Source organism: Theropithecus gelada, chromosome 15, assembly GCF_003255815.1.
Source record: "Theropithecus gelada isolate Dixy chromosome 15, Tgel_1.0, whole genome shotgun sequence".
NCBI lineage: Eukaryota > Metazoa > Chordata > Mammalia > Primates > Cercopithecidae > Theropithecus > Theropithecus gelada.
This window is the reverse complement of record NC_037683.1, coordinates 109,403,398-109,423,304: the sequence shown is the minus strand read 5'-3', so window position 1 is coordinate 109,423,304 and position 19,907 is coordinate 109,403,398. Positions and strand designations below refer to the sequence as shown.

The following is a 19,907-nucleotide window of genomic DNA, read 5'->3' as shown; positions in this document are numbered from 1 at the left end:
AGCAGCTTGACTTTGTGCAGTGTTGGTAGAACGCTCAGGTAACCATACTCTGTTGTTTTTATAAAATTTCTCTATTTTGAGTGAGAATTGTTTATTATAAATCATGTGATTTCTAGCACATGGTATTTAGAGTCAGCACCCATGCTGAAAGGAATTTCTCTATTAAATTCGGGGAAGGAGGTATTTCCTTATTTATCAAAGCATTTGTGAACAGATAAGACAGAAAATAAGCAAAAATGAAAACTTTTTATCTCAGCAAAATACACTTAAGATATAAAACATGTATATTGTTTGCTATTATTAGTCATGCTGAATCTTACATCTTAACCTGCTCAGGTGATAGAAATTTGGTCCCACTTGAAATCCTAAGTTCCAAGATGTTTGGATTAAGATTGTAATTGCAAGAATGTGGGACTGCAAACACACGGAACTCACTGTCTTGGAACTGGAACAGCAGGTGCCGTCCTCCTGTGTCCAGCTCTGCAGCCCAGGGCCAGAGACACTTCCAGAGCGTGGCCCTATCTAGCCCCTGACGGTGCTTTAGCTCCTGTGCAGCACATGGCAGCCACTAAGCCAGATGAGTGTGGGGATTGGCTATGGACTTGTGCATGTTGGATGCTGTAACTGTGTTTCAGATGGTAAAAGATGACTATGAGGACGATTCCCATGTTTTCCGGAAACCCGCCAATGACATCACATCCCAGCTGGAGATTAATTTTGGCAACCTCCCTCGTCCCGGGCGCGGAGCCAGAGGAGGCACCCGGGGAGGCCGGGGAAGGATCAGGAGGGCAGAGAACTACGGACCCAGAGCAGAAGTGGTGGTAGGTGTCTGCATTATCAATCCCGAATGGTTTGCTGAAGGAAGTGAATCAGGACAGTGTCCCGGCCCAGGATGGTCTAGTTCAGAGGCTCATCGGCTTCTGCGGTGACTTTTCCTGTAGCTAGCGTGGGCCTGAGGTTGGGGATTTGGACGGTGTTGCAGCATCATGGACATCTTGGCTAGAGACCATTCTGGAGCCCTGGCTTCCAGGGTCTGCTGTGAAGGCACTCCCGGGGTCCGAGAAAAACTCACTCCCATCTGCATTAGACAAGATCCCCAGGCTTGGGACTGAACTGGAGCACCTGACATCTTGCTTACTGTGGCCTGATTGTATACCTTGGGCTCAAGTGATGCTGTCAGAGTGAACAGAATCCTTCCTAAGATCTCAAGCCCTTTGTGAGGGGACCTTCCTCAACCCCTCCCCAGCTCACCGGCCTCACACCGTCCTCAGCCAAGGCTGCCTGCTTCTAGCTCTCGACACAGCATGCCCCTTACCTCCGGCCTCTGCCTGCGGCCTCCGTTCATCCTTCCAACCTCACTTCCTCACAGGTTTCTTTGATCACATCTCCTAGACCGGTCAAGGTCTCGGAGCAAAGGAGTTTCTTTTCATTGAAGCCTGATCTCCGTGTGTGACTGGATTCCCACTGGTGTGGCTATTAGTCAGCGGCTGCTTTTGCTCATTATCAGTTTATGCAGTGCCTGGCATGTAGTAGGTGCTTCCTAATGTGATAGTGACACTTGTTCGTTGGAAGTCAGCCCTTGAGGCCCTGTGGCAGACTCCTTCTCTGTGGCTGGTCTTGGCAGTGCTCCTCTGGCTGCCCAGCTCCCTCGCTCTAGGGAGCAGCCCCTGGAAGCGGTATCTGTGGTTTGGTTTTGCTTAAGCAGGAGCAAAAACACAATTTTTTGGGGGGTGGGGGTGGGGGTGTATTTGGGGCCAGGCTGGAAACAGGGTCTATTCTGAGATAGGAAGCACATCCTCACTCCTTTCCTATCGCGGACTCTGGTCCCTGCAGCACTCCGGGGCGTGTGCTGGGAACCGCTCTGAGACCCAGTGCCACCCGCCTCTTCACTGGCATCTGTCCCCACCTCCACAAGCTGTGTACCCCCCACCTCAGAAAAGCCCTCAGGGCCACCCCTGCCCCCATCAGGCCACACTGTTTCCCAATCCGGGTCCTTGTTCCCTTTGCTTATCCATTGAGGTTCATCCCAGGGAGAACCTTCTCTTCCCACAAAACCTTGCCTGACCTTGGTGTCCACTTTGCCATCAAATTGCACTGGACGGCCCTCCTGTGGCCCCTCCCTCCCAGGACGTGTTAGTGAAGCTCCTGACTCGATGGTCCGTTTCTCCAGAGCCATGAGCTCCCCGAGGACAGGCACTGTCTGTGCCCCTCCTCCTCCCTCCAGTGCCTGGCACGCAGTAACCGTTCCATTTACTCGATGAAGGACGTGCCCGTGCAGAGTCCCCCAGTAAGAGCTTGCAGGACATAGGAAGGGAGGCAGCTCCTTTTTCGAGGAGCCCGGAGGCCTGTGTGGGAGGGGAGCTGTGCTTTCCTGGGTTAGCAGTGACCTGTGTCTCTCCCCTTCCCACTGTGGATCCTGCCTCTAATGCAGGCCCCTCAGCGTTGGTGCCAGGCCCTTGTTATCCCACTGGGACACTGGGAATGGATGAAGGGGCAGTGGATTTCAAAGTGTGTCTTTTCTTCTTTAGATGCAAGATGTCGCCCCCAACCCAGATGACCCTGAAGACTTCCCTGCGCTGTCTTGAAAGCGCCCGTATCCCGGCACCGCGGAGCTGCACTGCGCACCTGTGGAGACTTTTCCAGCTGGGCCAAGAGAGTCAGACTCTGAGAACAATAGATGTTGCTTTTCCCATGTTGTGTGAATTTGTCGCACTTTTTCGGGCTGGGCTGTTAGAGGGGCTTCTCCAGAGGCTTGAGAGCAGGCCCTTTCCCAAGCAGGTGAAGAATGGTGACTGTGTTTTTACTGAAGGAGTTTCAAATGAAGTCCAGGAATAATGTTTAAACTGTGTACATAAGAGATAGTATAGACTCCTCCGCGGGAGCGCGGAGGGAAGGAGGTCGCCAAACAGACTCCGTGCAGACTCTTAGGAAGCCGTAGATTCCCGGAGGCTGTGCCTTTAGCGTTAGAGGAAACAGATAGAACCGGAACTGTTCATGGAAAGCAGTCACAGCTGAGTTTTCAGAGACCAAGAAATTAAACTACAATTGTACTTACTGTTTACTTGTAAATGTTATCTACTCTCCTGGAATATTTTCCTTTCTGGTTTTCACTTAACCAGTCATTTAAAAATCGCTATCGTGTAGCCACTGGCCACCGCTCTGTGACACAGAATCCGAGAAAGCGTTGATTTTTCATTGTGATTTAAACTACCTCCTGGTTTCTGTGTGTGTGCGCACACACAGCTAGTGTTTGGGTGGTTTTTAGGAAGAATATTAAGTATATGACTTTAAAAACCGTGTTATTTAACCTGCCAGTCAAATGGAAAGGGATCGTGGCAAAAGCAAATACCGCATCCTTTTCTTCCGCAGAAGCAGAGTCAGAGGTCGGCAGCTGTGTGCAAAGGCCTCCGCCTTCGGCTTGGGCACTGTTGTAAATAACTAGTATTTATTAAGCACTATGAGCAGTTTTTCTCAGTCCTGGCCCCAGTTCTAGAGTTCCTCTTTATGGCTTTTGGTGAAAGTTTGGGGTTGGAGGTACACCTCAGAGGTTCAGTAGTTCACCTGGAGTCCCACGCTGAACAGAGCTGGACCCAGAGCCATACGCCCAAAAGCACACACTGTGCTGGGGAGGAAGGAGGCCTAGGAGGGCCTGCAGGTCCAGGCAGCTGTAGAGCTGCTAGAAGCTGGGGTGTTGCTCTCCCTGCTTTCTCATAGACACCACGGGTACTGTCTGCCTGTTGTCACACAGTTCATAGGCTCGCTTGAGATGGAATCTGAACCTCGGTCCCAGGATCTGTGCTTTTTCCCACTTTGCCACACTGTCTAAGGTGGCTTTGAACTGGAAGCCAAGTGCAAATAAAGGTTGGTATTTGCTCCTGACTTTGTGTAGAGAAAACAGTCCTTTGGTTACTCTCAGGCCACAGCAGTCAGTCAGGATTTTGTTGAATCATCAAAGCTGAATCCGTACACGGTAGGGTCAGTTAAGGATGTTTGCTTTGGGTGACAGCCTACTTTTGGTCTCTTATTAAATTATTATCTGAGTACTAAGGTTTATCAACTGAGTGTTTTCTTCCTTTTCCTGGAAAAGGCAATGGATGCAAGCGCCCTGATTTCCAAAATCTGAACCTAGCTGGTACAACATCAGGGCTGGGTCATGACTCGGTGGCTTTGAAGCTGTCACACGGTCATTTTGCCTAACCGTGGCTTTGAAGATTAGCCAGAGCTCGCTTTGAAGAAACTTTCCGTCAGTGTTGTGAATACTACTTGAAAAGCCCATAGCATTTGGTTTAATGTTGCAGTTGCAAAAACACTGACAGTTCCTATCGCATAGAGCTGTTGAGTCATGTGGCTGAAGACGGTTTTGGGGAACCCGGTGCATGTTCTGAACCTGTAATGGGCAGTGTTTGCTCACCAGGGCTAGCTCTTGCTGACTTGGTCCTGTGCCCGGATGTAGGGGTTTTGTTTGCGCTCTTTCTGGATTGTGCCAGGTTGTACGTAGCCCCAGGTGGCCCAGAGAAGCCAGGGAAGACAGAAGCGAAGGGCAGGGGGTGTCACCAGCATGCCGTAGGCACAGTCAGATGCAGAGGTGGCAGGACCTTTTGGACCACAGTGCCGCAGGCAGACTCCTCCGTCAGAGGAGCTTGTGACGTGGGCGTGGACAGGTCCTGGGGCAGCGCACCCTGGGCACCATGTTTCTGGCGACTTAGACTCAAGCAGATTAACCCCATGAAGGACGCCCATGAGGGTTGTCGTCCCCAAGTCTTCTGAAAAGTGGAAGTCAAGCAAGTTTGAGTTGGTGAGCCAGGCCCAGGCCGGACTGGATCATGTCTGAACCAGGAGTTGACTGCTGGGCCTCAGGTGTGTCTGAGTTGTGCCGCCACGGCAGCTCCTGAAGACTTAGCTCAGGGGGAGGTCCTGGAGCTGCTGCGCACAGCCTGGCACCAGGCCGGGAAAGCCGCCCCACAGTAACTGGGCTGAGGGACCAGATCCTCTAGAGATGGGGGTGCTTGGCTGAGCGCGGTGGCTCATGCCTGTAATCCCAGCACTTTGGGAGGCCAAGGCAGGCAGATCACTTGAGGTCAGGAGTTCAAGACCAGGCTGGCCAACATGGTGAAACCCTGTCTCTACTAAAAATACAGAAATTAGCCGGGCGTGGTGGCAGGCACCTGTAATCCCAGCTCCTCAGGAGGCTGAGGCAGGAGAATTGCTTGAACCCGGGAGATGGAGGTTGCAGTGAGCCGAGATCGTGCCACTGCACTCCAGTGTGGGCAACAAGAGTGAGCCTCTGTCTTTGGAAGAAAAAAAAAATAAAAAGGGAGGTGCTGCCCGAGAGGGAGGGGATCAGTACTCGACTTGGGATGAAAGCCTAAGCTGCCTGTCTGACGAGTCTGGGAAGAGGCAGCTGGACACACTGCTGCCGGATGGGAATGCCTCCGAAGTCAGATTTGGATGCTTTGAACAAGAGCCCTCCAGCCTAATGTTGCTCATGAGCCTTTGGCATTTTCATTCCATGCAAGGCGGGCCCCTCTGAGCCAGCCACCCTCCTTCCCTGTGCTGGTCAGACCAGACCATCTCCTTCTGTTATCAGCAAGTCCACGCCATCCCAGTGCACGCGAGCTTCATGGGAAAGACGTTGCCATCCTCTGAAACTACTGCGCGGTGCTGGCAGGTGCTTTGGAGCAGCTAGGCCTGTGTCTCCGAAGCTGGGAAAGGCAGCACGGGAGCTGCCTGTGCCCGCCCTGTTCTCAGCAGCACTGGGCCGGCCTGCCTGCCCTCCACGCTGCGGCCTCCGCTGTAGATGCGGAAGATAGATTTGCTCATTTCCTTTGGCTGCTGCTGTCTCCTCTCCGCCTTCTGCAAGGATCATGGCCCATGTGAACAGCTTCCCTGAACCCCCCGGACACTCATGGCTGCTTCAGACAACCTGGGGTGGGCTGAGGGCATGGGAGGCTTTGGCCTGGCTGTGTCCCACAGGGGCCTGTGTTGTGGAGGATGAGGAGGTGTGGAGAAGGGAACGAGGAAGGAAAAACGCAGGAATATTTTAAAATCTTATTATCAAATAGGATACAGATAAAAGTCCAAAACTAGACTGGGCATGGTGGCCTACGCCTGGAATACTTTGGGAGGCTGAGGTGGGAGGATTGCTTGAGGCCAGGAGTTCAAGACCAGCCTGAGCAACACAGTAAGACCATGTCTCTACCATAAATTTTAAAATTAGGTAGGTGGCACACACCTGTAGTTATAGCTACTCTGGGAAGGGGCCGAGACGTTGAGGCAGGAGGATGGCTTGAGCCCAGGAGTTTGAGGCTACAGTGAGCTACGATCATGCCACTGCACTCCAGCCTGGGTGACAGAGAAAAACCTCATCTCTTAAAGTGCAGAACTGCCTTGTAACCACGTTTTCCTCCAAAGCCTGGTCACGTGGACCATGCTGATCACCACCTCATCCCACCACCTCATCGCTGTCCCCAGTCACTCCCCGCCACGACCCCAGGTGCTCCCCTCCACGCCAGTGCTGCCTTTTGAAAGAAAAGTCTTCCGAAGGATGCCCCTCCACCCACCCGCTTTCCCCTGGCACCTACGACAAAGCCTGGTGACTGAACCCACCCGCTTCCCCCGGCACCTATGGCAAAGCCTGGTTACCAAACCCACCCGCTCCCCCTCAGCACCTACGGCAAAGCCTGGTGACCGAACCCACCCGCTTCCCCCTGGCACCTACAGCAAAGCCTGGTGACCGAACCCACCCGCTCCCCCCCAGCACCTACGGCAAAGCCTGGTTACCAAACCCACCCGCTTTCCCCCGGCACCTATGGCAAAGCCTGGTTACCGAAGGGGCAGAGCATTTGCTTGACAGCCTGGGAGTCCTGTCTTGTCATGCCTTGTCATTTTATAGTCAGGCAAGGACGCTGTCTTCCTTGCTGCCTGGCTACTATTTAGGGCAGGTAGAAGCTGAAACGAGATTCAGTCCCTGAGCCCCACGTCCTTTCTACACACTCCTGAAATTTCCAGTGAAAGGACCAGTCCCTTGGGCAAAGCTGTTAGGAGAGGGGACAGGAAAAGGGACGCCTGTACCTCAGCAGGGGATGAAAGGAGACGTGGAGTGTTTGCCGTGTGCCTCTGTGCTCAGTCACTTTCCGAGCCATGTGGAGATGGCCATGGTGCCTAGCAGGGTACTGCACACCACAGCAGTGCAGAGGGGCCCCCCTCAGGTATTCTCCATGCAAACGGGATGGGACTAAAACTTGGCTCCCTAGGCCTAAGGGCCTAGCGGCTCCTGCCTGCTTTGCCCAATCCAGCTTTTCTGCATATCTCCTGTTGCTCCTGGAAAGCCTCTGCCTGGGCCACAAAGTTTCCTTGGACTCCAGATGACAAGAATTTCTCTAACCAGATTGCAAAAGGTTCTCGCACCCCTCACAGCTACACCTTGGGCCAATCAGGCCTCTGTGGGGAGCAGCAGGGAACCACTGCCGTCTGAGCACTGTTTCTTTCTTCCTTTCCTTCCTTTCCTTTTCTTTTTTCTTTTTTTTTTTTGAGACGGAGTCTTGCTGTGTCGCCCAGGCTAGAGTGCAGTGGCCGGATCTCAGCTTACTGCAAGCTCTGCCTCCCAGGTTCACGCCATTCTCCTGCCTCAGTCTCCCAAGTAGCTGGGACTACAGGTGCCCACCACCTCGCCCAGCTAGTTTTTTTTGTATTTTTTTTTTAGTAGAGACGGGGTTTCACCGTGTTAGCCAGGATGGTCTCGATCTCCTGACCTTGTGATCCGCCCGTCTCGGCCTCCCAAAGTGCTGGGATTACAGGCTTGAGCCACCGCACCCGGCTCCTTCCTTCCTTCCTTTTCTTTCTTTCTCTTTCCCTTCCTTCCTCCCGGGTTCACGTCATTGTCCTGCCTCAGCCTCCCGAGTAGCTGGGACTACAGGCGCCGCCACCACGCCCGGCTAATTGTTTGTATTTTTAGTAGAGACGGGGTTTCACTGTGTTAGCCAGAATGGTCTCAATCTCCTGACCTCATGTTCCACCTGCCTCAGCCTCCCAAAGTGCTGGGATTACAGGCGTGAGCCACCGCACCTGGCCTGAGCAGTGTTTCTTTACAAACCTGTGCCCAGTCCCAGAGGGCGGAATTACATAACTCTGGGAGCTCAAAGCCATTTGTAAGGTAAGGAGTGCCTGTCGTGTGGCATCAACTTGTACGTAAACCCCACAGGACTTCTGAGAGTCTCAAATGTTCTCAGACACTGAGGTAGGGTAAGACGTTTCTCCTCAAGAACCACCACCCTGCAAAGGGACTGACGGCACCTCCAGCAAGGCTGCCCTATCTGGGCACCCATGTTGTGTGCTGCCCACCCCCAGGAGCTGACTCACATTGACTTCAGTGTGCCTGGCCCTCGAGTTGTGCGATGAACAACCTGCACAACTGTCCTGGCGGCCCACATGGATACCGGCCACTGGTCTTGCAGCAGAGCAACAGTGAGGAAAACAAAAGTACCCGAGGCAAGTTCTAAGTGAACTGACCACAACTTGCATGTTTTGCTGGTGAGAGGATGGAGGTGGAGCCAGCGGTGATGCCGGGGCAGTTTTCAGGAAGAGGGAAGGTGGATAGAAAGAAAGCAGGAGAAATGGGAACGCCATGTGGCCTATGAGGGACATGCTTGGGGAAGCGGGTCGCTGTGACCAAGGTAGAAAGATGCCCCGGGAATTTTTACGGAGGCTCCCTGGCAGGGTGAGGCTGCGGGGGTGCTGCTGATTGATGAACAGACCCTGCCTTCACTGCACACCTCCGGGGGGGCCCTCCACACAGCATCTGTACACACAGCACACCTGGGGTGTGTGGCGACAGCCAGCAAGCCAGTAAGTTGACCTGTCGATGCAGCCTTCAAACATTTGGTGCGAACTTTTCTGGGGAGATGGAAGGGCCTCAGCGTCCATCAGACCATCTCACAGGGGCTCCCAGCCTGAGAACATGTCAGCAGCACTGCCCTCTGCGCCTGGAATGGGCCTGCTACCAAAGCAGGGCGGGTGTCAGCCTGGCCATTCCCAACTCAGTCACGCCCGGGCCCACCTACACGAAGGCCCTGGGCTGATGGTTCAACCCCAGCGGAAGAACGAGGCAGACACACCTGCCGCGAGGCCTCAATCGCACCGGAGAGAACTTGCGGTGGGCCACGGGCGTGTCCAGGAGAGCCCTTCCCCGCAGGTCTAGTCCCTGTGGATCCCCAGCCAGATGAGAAGCCGGTCTAGAAAGGTGACAGCCTGGGACAGCCAACCATCGCTGGAAAAGGGAGGAGACGGACAGGGCTGTACTTACCACCGCCACAGGGCCTGTCTCCGGGTTGCGTTTGTGTGGACGGCAAGGACTTGTTTCGCTGGCCTCTGACTCTCAACCGCAAGGCGGACTTGGGTTGGGGCCTAGAACGGCCGCGAGCCGTCACCCTCCAGCCTGGCCCGTGAGTGCTGAGCGGACACTCAGCGGCGGCTCGAGGACGTGCCACCCGCGGGGCTGCCAGGGCGCTTCGTGCGTCTCGCTCCGGCTGGGCCCGGCTGACCCCGCACTGCAGGCGCAGGCACCGGGGACCCCGCTGGCTCCACCGCCCAGGCCACCCTGAAGTCCCCGCTGGAGGAGGCGCGGCGGACCCGCTCCCGGGGACCCCGTCGCTCCGAGAAGCCCCTTCCTCCAGCTCCTTCCTCTGCCCTCCGGCCCCAGACACAGCAGCGTGGCGGCCTCTCTGTCCCGTGTGCTGCGCAGGACACGCGGCCCTGGAAGCCAGGGAGCCGTTCCCGGCTGGGGGCAGCGGCAGCCCGGGCCGGGGAAACGCGTGGGGCCCGGACCGTCCGCTGGCACCGAGTCGGCGGGTGCGGGGACCCCAGACACGCTGCGTTCCCCGGAGTCCCGCGCCCGGGAGAGCGGCCCCGCCTGAAAAGACATCTTGGTTAATACAGAGACACGCCCAGGGCCAGGAGAAGCCCCCGTCCTCCCAGTCCCGCCGCTCACGAAGCCCGCGGCCGCCCTCCCGCGCCGAGTCCTTCCCCCTTTAGAAACAGACGTGGCCCCGCAGAGCCTCCGCGGCCGGCCGGGCCCCTCACCCGGGATTTCGGTGTGGACAGAGCACGCTCGTCCCGAAGGCGGCAGAGCCAGGCAGACCTGCCCCCAGAGTCAGGCGGGGTGAGAGGCGGGAGCCCCCCACTCCCACGCGGGCCAGGGACCCCCGAGGTGCTGGGGAGGAGCCCAGCAGGCTTTGCTCAGGGGGACCCATTTCTCCCCCAGAAAACGGATAGAGACGGTGAGGCGCGGACGGAAGGGCAGACGGTGCCAACCGCTTGGAAGACAAAATGCCCCAAATCAATGTGGAAAAGCTGAAGCCAGGACGACGCGCAGCAGGACAGTGAGCGCGACCCGCGGCGCTGAGACCAGCGTCCTGCTCTTAACTCACAGCTCACCGGCGTCACGACAGCGGCTAACGGGAGAGGAGCGGGCAGCGGCGACTGTGCATGTTCCCTTCTCCTGGACAACATTTTTGTTATCAGGCACAATATAGACGGCTCTTAGCGTGTGCCAGACACTTGTTCTCAGCTATGAAAAATATTAACTACTCATTTCATCCTCACACAACCCTGTAAGATGGATGTTGCCATCCCCACTTCAGAGAAGGAACGGGTTTAGGGAGCCTAAATCCCTCCGCCCAAATCCAAGTGGCAGCGCTCAGGTTTGCAAACAGCCTGGGCCCAGAATGCACGCTCTCAACAGTTCTACCGACGCTGCTTTTTCACAGTGTACAGCAAGAGCTTTAACATCTTACACATTTTTGACCCAGAAATCCCCTCTGTAAGAATTTATCCTAAGGAAATAGCCAGCACCGCCCAGGAAGAATTTCTGTAGAACAGGGATGCGGCGCGTGGCCCACAGCCGGGAATGCGTGACAGCTAGTCAGGGCACACTACAGAAGAGCCAAAGGTCGTGTTCTTGGAGATTTCCTCCCTAGCTGCTCCTTTCCAACGCGCCCACAGCTGCACTTAGACACACGGAGGAGGGAGACAGCAGAGTGGGTGTCACACTATCCCAGCTAAGGCACAGCCATGTACTTCTGTTAAATCAAACGCTAGGCGCTCACTAGTCCAACTGAAACACTGAACGAAGTGAGGCTCGGCCAGTAGATCAAGGGTCCCCAAGGCCGCAGAAGTGGCGGAGCTGGGGCAAGACAGGCCCAGTGGGGCTTTCTCTTTCCACAGCAACTTGCATTTCAGTCCATTGAGAGGCCGCAGGCAGGGGCCCTTGAATCTCCTCTCCCATGACCCAGGTTTGCCTTTGAACAACGATTCTCGAGACTTACCTTCAATGCGTGGGTCCCCGCTTCAAGGCAAAACAGTTTACGTGACCTCTTTTTAAATGTTTACACCATTACCCATGCATAAAATTATGCTGCAGGTACCAAAAATATCAGAAACTGAGGGAACGTAATCTGCTATCATTCTTTCCCCAATTCTCTAGAGAAAATGACCTAAAATATATGACAAAGTAGTGAATTTAAAGACATGCCCCGATACTGTTTTAAGCAATTTCCACGTGTTATTTTAACTCCCATACTAACTGCGAAGGTAGGAATTCTTTTCATTTCCATTTCACTTAAGCAATGGAAGCAGAGGGGATCGGCACATCCCACACATGGTGGCTGGGCCCTGGTCAGATTGGCTGTAGATGACAGGGAAGGAGATAAGTCTCTTAAGGACCTGGGGTCCCCGCAGCCTGCTGCCTCCCCCCGACAGGCCTGGAAGACAAAGCCCCCCCGGGAGGAACAGGCATGCCTCGTGGTTTCCTCTCAAGCACTGCCTCCAAGCCAGCCCCTTGGCAGCACTCAGGGACTTCACGGAGCGGCATGGTGGTGCCAGCTGCCTGAGCTCTAGTGGCCTCAGGGGAAGCCGTGGAGGGGCAGGGAGAGGCCACAGCTCCCACAGAGCCAGTGTCTGCAAATACACAGTCTGGAGGGTCATGTGTGGCGGGGAGTCGGGAGAGGGGTGAGAAGGCCAGTCTCTGGTTTTTTACTTTGGACACTTGTATCCCAGTGTGAATTCAAGCACAGCTCCTTGGGAGAACTGGATAGAACTCAACAGAACACAGGGTCTTGAGTCTCAGCAGTAAGTTGTGTGTGAGGTATGGACAATGGGCCCTTGGGGTCCTACCCGGCACCAGAGGCAGGGCAAGTAGAGAGCATGGGGGCTGGCATCTGGGGTTGGACCGCAAGCTGGGGAGGGTGCTGGGGCCGGTGCTGCCTGACCTTGGCAGGCCAAATGCCCTGCAGGATCCCAAGGGCCTGACTTGAGTCTTATCCTCAGAGGTCTCCAGAAAGTCAAAGCTGTGTCCTGTGAGCCGGTGCCGGGGTGTGAGGAATAGCCTGGCAGCAGGAGCGCCTCCAGTCCGCCACCTCACCTATGGCAGCAGGAGCGCCTCCAGTCCGCCACCTCACCTATGGCAGCAGGAGCGCCTCCAGTCCGCCACCTCACCTACAGAAGGGGGCTGGACTAACTTCCAGGTTCAAACGCTAAAGCCCTAACCCCAGCCCCTTGAGATGTGGCTCTATGTGGACACGGGGCCTTTAACAAGGTGGTCAAGTTACAATGAGGCCATCGGTGGACCCCAATCCAATCTGACTGGTGTCCTCTTGAGAGGGGACTGGAGGGGAAGAGGCACCAGGGCCCCGCAGGCACTGAAGAGAGGCCCTGCAAGGAGGCAGTGCCTGCAAGCCCAGGAGAGAGGCCGCTGGAGAAACCAAGCCCGCCCACAGCTTGATCGTGGACATGCAGCCTCCAGAACTGTGAGGAAACGAACCTCTATGTCAGCCGTCCAGTCTGGGGTATTCCATTGCGGCCGTCCTAGAAGACTTACACAGATGCCGGGTTACCTCTGCTTTATGTTCTAACCCACTGCCTACCAGAATTCAAAATGCCTGGTAAGGAACACAGTGAACAAAAAGGCTGTTGGGTTAATACTTTTAATTACATGATTGTAATTATACAATTTCCACTATTCGATATTTTGTATAAAACCAGTTACAACTCACAAGATTTTCCAATGTGACAATATGTATCAAACTACACACATATGCAAAGTTTACAGGCCATTAGGAAGCTTTATCTTAAAAATACCTTCAGGAAAATAAACATTCATTCAACCAGTTCTCTTGGCTTTAAAAAATATGATTAGAAATATACACTGTAAAAAAAAAATCAAGACAATGATTGATCACTACTGATCAGTTACATTTTAAAACTTTTAATAATCTGTACATGAGTGCAGGTTAGATAAAAGTCTGCAAATTATTAATAGAAAACTGCAGTACTATCATTGGATGAACATGTCTGTTGACAATTCTACCAGGTAATTAAGGAGGTAATTTCCTACACAGTATAGGTGAATTGTCCAGTCTTTAAACACATCTGGGGTCATCTCCGCTCAGTGACGTGGAGAATACCCTGATGTGGGGAAACGGAAGGGCAGCAGCCTCTCCAGGGCAGTTTCAGCGGGAGAGAACATTTCAAGGAACAATAAAAATAGGTTTTAAAAGTTGCTTTTGATGAGCACTGCTTTCCAGAATGCAATAATGATTCTTTTTTTTAATGTAGAAAGAGAAGCCATGTTAAGAACAGACATCCAATGAGTGCACTGCCTCTGTGGCTCGGAGGGTGACGGGGAAAGGGAATGCCTCAGGACAGCCCTTGGGCCACGCAGAAGCCCAGGCCATCGGGCCAGTGGGCACACTGGCCGCATGACAATGCTTGGGAACTCCTCTAAAACTTGCCTAGGCCCAAGAGAGAGGTAGCAATTACCCTGTGAGAGGGCTGGAGGGGAGGGGAGGAAGGAGGTAGGGGGCAGGCTAGGGGCATCAAGCTCAGAACGGGGAGTTCTGGAGGCCAGCAGAGCGCTGACGCGTGCTGCCGGAAGCACTGGCCACGCCAGGCCATTCTGCTCTCGCGAGGCGCTGCTCCCCACCAAGTTCTATAAAAAGCCAAGTCCATCCGTACTTCTAGGAACCCAGTTTTGCAGATGCTCTTCCTCCGGACCGTCCCTGACTCTTGATAATTTTGAGTCCCCAGAAAGCTTCAAGGGCACCTAAAAATATGCACTTCTAATTTTAATTCCATTGCAAACTGTCCCGGTGTACTTTCAGGGCTATTTAAGGCTCTTAAGTTAAGGGAATCTCTCCATCAGACAGACACAGTTTCATGTTCCATAGCAACAAGGTCTTCTGTAACAAGGACTCTAAGTCAGAACCCCAGAAGATTCTGGGTGTTTGTGGTTTCAGCTGGGGATGAGGGGAAGCATCCACTCTCATTCATAGCAGGAAGAACTTTCCATCCCTCAGACCGACACTTCCTGGATTCTAGAGACGGTCCCCAGAAGTGTAACACTGTTGCTATGCACACCTTCCCAAGTCATTTGGTTATTACAAGGAATGCTTCTTCACCAAATCACAAGTTTTCTATGACTAATTTTAGTGAACCAGTTAAATAGAAGGATTTTTAGAAAGAGCCACAGTGATAGCAATTATAGGTGGAAACCTGAGCAGGCAACATGAAGAGGCAGTTAATAAAATGAAGAAGGTCTGTAGTTCCGCGGACACCCTTCCTTTTCTTGGACGAAACACCAGGAGGCGTGTCCGCCGTGAGGGAGACAGTACTCACAAGAGCTGCGGCGCCTACATTTACTTGTTCTGACAGGACGAAAAGCCAAACTAAGAAGGGATCAGATGGAAGCGCGATTTTCACAACTACCTGGATTATTATTTATGGAGCGGATGGCCTTAAAAAGGGTAAGGGAAAGAAGAGGTGCCCTGAGAATTCAATGCTTTATGCATGGCACAGTTTGAATATTTATATTGTCTCAGCTCAAAACAGCAAAAGGAATGTACCTCCTCCCACCCACATCTTATTGAAGAGTGGTCTTCCCACAGCCAAGTGGGTCTTTGTGCCTATTCATTTCCAGGGACAGAAAGCCACTGTTTTTCTGTGATCCAGTCCCCAGTGTTTAAAAGCTGGCCTGACCCCACCCCATAGTGCCTGGCGGGGAAAGAGTCGCTGGTTTGGCTGAGAACACGGCATCTTCCGTCTCTCCTGATGCCGGTTGTTTTCACACTTTCTTCCAAGAAAGTGCACCAAAATGGAGGCACTGCCTTTCGATTCCTTTCTGCATTAAAGACTTTAACTTGTTTCTTCCAACTGCTTTAATTTCTTGAAGTTTTGTGAAAAAGGCAGCTTCGTAAAATGGAGTTGCCTACTAGACCTGGCGCACGCCTTGTGGCTTAGGAGAGCGTTTGCTTCTTACTGCTGTCAACATCTCGGCCCTCCACGCTCCCAGCACAGGCAAAAATGGGTTAACAATCATTAAACCACCCACTGCTTGTGAAAGGAACTGAGGTGAGTACTAAATATTCTTTTATTTTGCCCCCCCACTTTTTTTTTTTTAAGCAGCAAATCAATTCTGTTTCTGTGACTGCTTCATGGCGCTGACTCTGCTGTGTTCCAGTAGGGTGGGGGAGAAGGCGCTCTGCAGAGTTACTGGTTGTGTTCCCTAACCAAAGGCAACAGTGAGATCCAGAAGCAGATCATCCTCACTGAGATCGCAGGCCGCGTCAATGGCCTTAGGCTGATCTCATAAGGAAAAAAAAAAAAAAAAAATCCAATGTTACAGAGAAGGACTCTAAAAAAGCAGTAACTTTTTTTAAGCCGACATTATTTGGGATTGCTGTTTCCAAGGGGAATAACTGACAGTGTGTTTCTTCCATGCAAGGAAGGAAATATGATTTTAATTTGTATGACTGGCAACCAAACAATGGGCAACGTCCCAGTTCTTCAGTCCCTAAAGGACAGAAAAAGCAATGACTTGCAACATCTTCCAACTCTGAAGTCAGTTTCTCCTCCTGAGTCTTCTAAAGCTACCATTATTATTCTCTTGCAAGTTTTAGGTTACCAAGGTACCACCTGGTCTTACAACATGCAACAGTATTTAAATGTGGTTTTCACAGATTCTTGTTAATAAAGCACTCTTTGGTGGAAGACAAGCAGCTTGGGTACTTAACAGAGTTAACATTACAACAGTATTACAAATAGGTGAAGATGATTAAGCCAAATAGTATCAAATTACAGAAAGTACCATCTCAGTAATGCCTTTTGTATCTTTATAAATTTTGACACAGGGTCACAAGGTGAACAGAAAATACATACATAAAAAACCTCCATCAGATCCTCAACTCTTCTGAAGGCCAGCAACGACAATGATTGCCATCACAGAGAGACACGTGCACCACAGAGCAACCAGCTCCCTGGGAACCAGAGGGCTTGGGTATTTACACCTGAGACTAAATTTACAACAGCATTTTTGTCGTTCAGCTTGAGAGCTGGGCCCTTCTCTGAGTCATTCGCTTGCACCCAAACTCAAAGTTCATTATTGAAACTCCAGCGGACACTTTCTCCATTGATCAACTTCTTAGGTGGAAAGCAACTAAGGCTTTTGCAATTTTGTTTTGTTTTCAAATTGTGCTAATTTCTGTTGCAGTTTTCAGTTCCTAGAGTCTTCCTTCAGCTCTGGTCAGGTTTTTACTTAACGCAAGACTGTTTTAGTCCTTGAAATGGAGAGACTACGGGGGAAAAAAAAGGATTTTTACCATGAAGTTTACACAGCGTCCAGAGGCAGTTATCAAAGACAAGGAGGGCAACATAATAAAAGTGCTGACATGCTAAAAAGTATACGCTTGCTGTGAGTTTCTAATGACAAATACTTTGGAGAAGACAACACAATATCAACCACAAAGGAAAGACAAACAGGAGAAAGGCAGGGCAGAAAAAGGTTCAGTTCTGCAAAAAATAGAAATTAAAAAAAACCAATACAAGTAAATAAAAATCATAAAAGACGGACGGGCAGAGAGGCAGCAGGGCCAGGAAAGTACCATGATGCCGCCAGGGGCACGTGCTGCAAAGCACTCGTTCTCCTTCCTTCCCTCTGAGGAACCAGGCTGTGGGAGGAGCAGGCAGAATGAAAAGACAGAGAACTGTTACTGGGTTATTTCAAAAGCCAGAATTTGGTCACAGAAAAAGCTCTGGCACCTAAGCGGTTTCCAGCGCCGCCAAGCACAGGAGACACCCCACGGGCTACCTGCCTCCGCACTCCATGATTCTCCTCCTGCCTCTCTTCTCTCCTTCCCCAGTTTATGACGCTACACTTTCAGGTCCATAACAACTTTCAGAAAACGAAACCAAAAGAAGAGTCAGAAAAACCACTTCCAATCTGGAGGGGCCCCTCGCCCGATGCCGCTGCTGCGCTCTTCAAGGAGGAGCGTTTGAATCGATCGTTTCATTTTCAGAGATCCCAACAGAGCACTGAGCCAAAAGATCCAGGTCAGCTGGTGAGACAAGTGGGAAGATACTGGAATTTCAAAGGATCACTAATATTTTAAAAGACTGGAGAGAAACAGCATTTTACCAAGAAACATTTAGAGACAACCTTCTGGGACTCCTCTCCTGATGGACTTTGGAGACAACGGCAGTAGCCAAAAGTTAACGCCCAGAAGCAACGGAACAGGCACCCAGATCTGAGGCTCTGAGGGTCAAGAGGCAGTGGCAAGTGTGACACGGGCCAAGACACCCGAGAACACTGAAGAAGTCAGAGGTCCTAGATGCAGCTGCTCCCAATTGAAGGGCTCCTGAAAACATTCGTGGTTTTAGAGGCTAAGGAAAGAGGCCGGGCGCGATGCCTCACACCTGTAATCCCAGGACTTTGAGAGGCCGAGGCAGGTGGATCACCTGAGGTTAGGAGTTCAAGACCAGCCTGGCCAACATGGTGAAACCTCATCTCTACTAAAAATACAGAAAGAAAATTTTTAGCCAGGCGTGGTAGTGCACGCCTGTATTCCCTCCTCAGCTATGCAGGAGGCTGAGGCAGGAGAATCGCTTGAACCTGCGAGGTGGAGGTTGTAGTGAGCTGAGATCGCACCATGGCACTCCAGCCTGGGTGACAGAGAGAGACTCTGTCTCATTTAAAAAAAAAAAAAAAAAAGAGGCTAAGGAAAGAAGCTGAGCATTTCTCTCCCCAACCCCCGCAACATGAAGAATTAGGTACAGAGCACCCCAAAGTCCGGACCTTAGGTTTGGTTTGGCAGCTGCAGCAGAAAGTGATGGCTCCCAGTGATGCAACTCAAGAGTTAAAGTAACTTGTACATGACGGTTTCTTAGAAAATGAATGAGGTTATCATTTTAAAAAAAGAGCCTGCCCAAAAGAAACTGCATAAGCTAACAAACACGCACCGGCGGAAGGGCTGCGTGAAGACATGAGTGAATGCGAGCAAATGAGGTGGCTGCAGGCTCTCACTCGGAGCACGATGAAATTTCCAAGACTGTTCTAAGACAGCTCTTCACAGAGGTCACATGAGAACACTGAAAACAGGCCAATTCAACGGAGCCAATTATTCACTGGATTTATTAATTCTTAAAAGAGAAAGGTTAGCATGGATTTATAGCTCTAACAGGAAGTGGGAAGTGGAGAAGCTCACTCGCTCCCTCTCCAGGCTCGGGGAAGGGAATGAGAAGGTGCCACAGAGAGCCCTGGCAGGACCGAGGGCCACACAGGCTGTCTGGCGGCCGTCCCAGACCTGTGGCCACATGAAATTTAGGTTTCGATGGGGCACAGCTTCGATGGATACACGAGGGGATAGTCATCTTCTGTGAGAAACTGCGGCACCTTTTCCCAAAGACAAATAGTGAAGACATCACTCCTGTTTTTTCAGCTGCTGCAAGTAATTGCTCTTTTGACGTTTTTGAAAAAGTTCCCCAAAGCTGAAGAGCCTCTCAGTAAACCCAAAAATCAAAAGCGCCAATTAAGTGCAAAGCGAGTTTGGGTGGAGTCTTCATCCTGGATGCCAAGGAACATGAAAATGGGAGGTCAAGTTCCTATGCGCCACAGAGATGATGACAAACCAGCAGGAACTGGCAACCCTGGTGCCTTGCAGGTAGGGATGAAAGGACCCCAAAAGGGTGCTCTATTTTTTTTTCTACTGCTGTTTAAAGATTTCACTCAAAAATTTATTCAAATTGAGCTCATACTATTGTGCCCAGAATCAGACCATGCACCAACATACTAACTCCCTCATTACCCTCCAACCAGAAATGAATACGATTCAGTAGGATATTATGAACAATATTCAGTAGGGTAAAAGCTCCAGGCTACAGCTTGGCTGACTCCAATTCTTAAAAACTATACATAATTTATTTGCTTTTCTTTTGTAAGCTGCAGGTGGATAACAGGTAAGGTGATGTGATCACAGGCGGAAGCCCCAAAAGAGGCACAAAGAAAGAACCCGCTTAGAGGAAGGTGAGCCCCAGTTAATCCTCACTGTTAGGCTCCTTTTGCTCTCCACATCATCTCTGAAAGTCCATTCTGGAATTTAAAGGAAGTCTTTTTGGTTTTCAGAACTATCCAAAATTCCTGGAAACTGCTTTGGGCCATTTCAACATTCAGTCCAGATCACTGGCTCTGAAATCTCCCTTAGGACCCTCATATCATCCCTGCCAGGAGCCTCAGACAGATGCTTGCTGCAACCAGGAACCACTTCTCCAGAGAGGCAGGAGTTCAGGTCACCAGACTGACATGGAAACGCAACAAGACCTAGATAGAAAAACAGAGGCAAGGCCAGCCCTTCCTCCCTCAAAGGAAGACAGTATGACCTGGCAAGCACCGGCCAGGCTCCCGGACTCTACTCCTCTGTAACCTAAAAAGCATAATCTAAAAAAGCAAACAGCAGGATTAAATGTGCAAGACACACCAGGCTGTAATAAAAACCTGAGCGGCCAGGCGCGGTGGCTCATGCCTGTAATCCCAGTACTTTGGGAGGCTGAGGCAGGTGGATCATTTGAGATCAGGAGTTTGAGATCAG

General features: G+C 51.7%; 2 protein-coding genes across 8 annotated transcripts in view; one reads left to right on the top strand and one right to left on the bottom strand.

Annotated features, from left to right (window-relative positions):
* The window catches only part of HABP4 (hyaluronan binding protein 4), a 38,559-nt gene extending 34,680 nt beyond the window's left edge, over window positions 1–3,879 (top strand). Inside the window, exons 7-8 of the mRNA XM_025360330.1 lie at window positions 636–821; window positions 2,529–3,879. Coding sequence (XP_025216115.1) covers window positions 636–821; window positions 2,529–2,585 — 243 coding nt within the window. The 3' untranslated portion in view covers window positions 2,586–3,879. The remainder of the gene's footprint in view (window positions 1–635; window positions 822–2,528) is intronic.
* Window positions 3,880–9,192: 5,313 nt separating this feature from the next.
* CDC14B (cell division cycle 14B) overlaps window positions 9,193–19,907 on the bottom strand; it is a 123,914-nt gene continuing 113,199 nt past the window's right edge. For 6 of the 7 annotated variants that reach the window (XR_003115988.1, XM_025360272.1, XM_025360276.1 and 3 more), the window contains one exon: window positions 12,959–16,619. Coding sequence is in view for 4 of the 7 variants with exons in the window: in XM_025360272.1 (XP_025216057.1) it covers window positions 16,583–16,619 (37 nt within the window). In the remaining 3 variants the exon portion in view is untranslated. Of the gene's footprint in view, window positions 9,266–12,958; window positions 16,620–19,907 lie in introns of those variants that run through there. The other variant, XM_025360273.1, reaches the window with a different exon arrangement.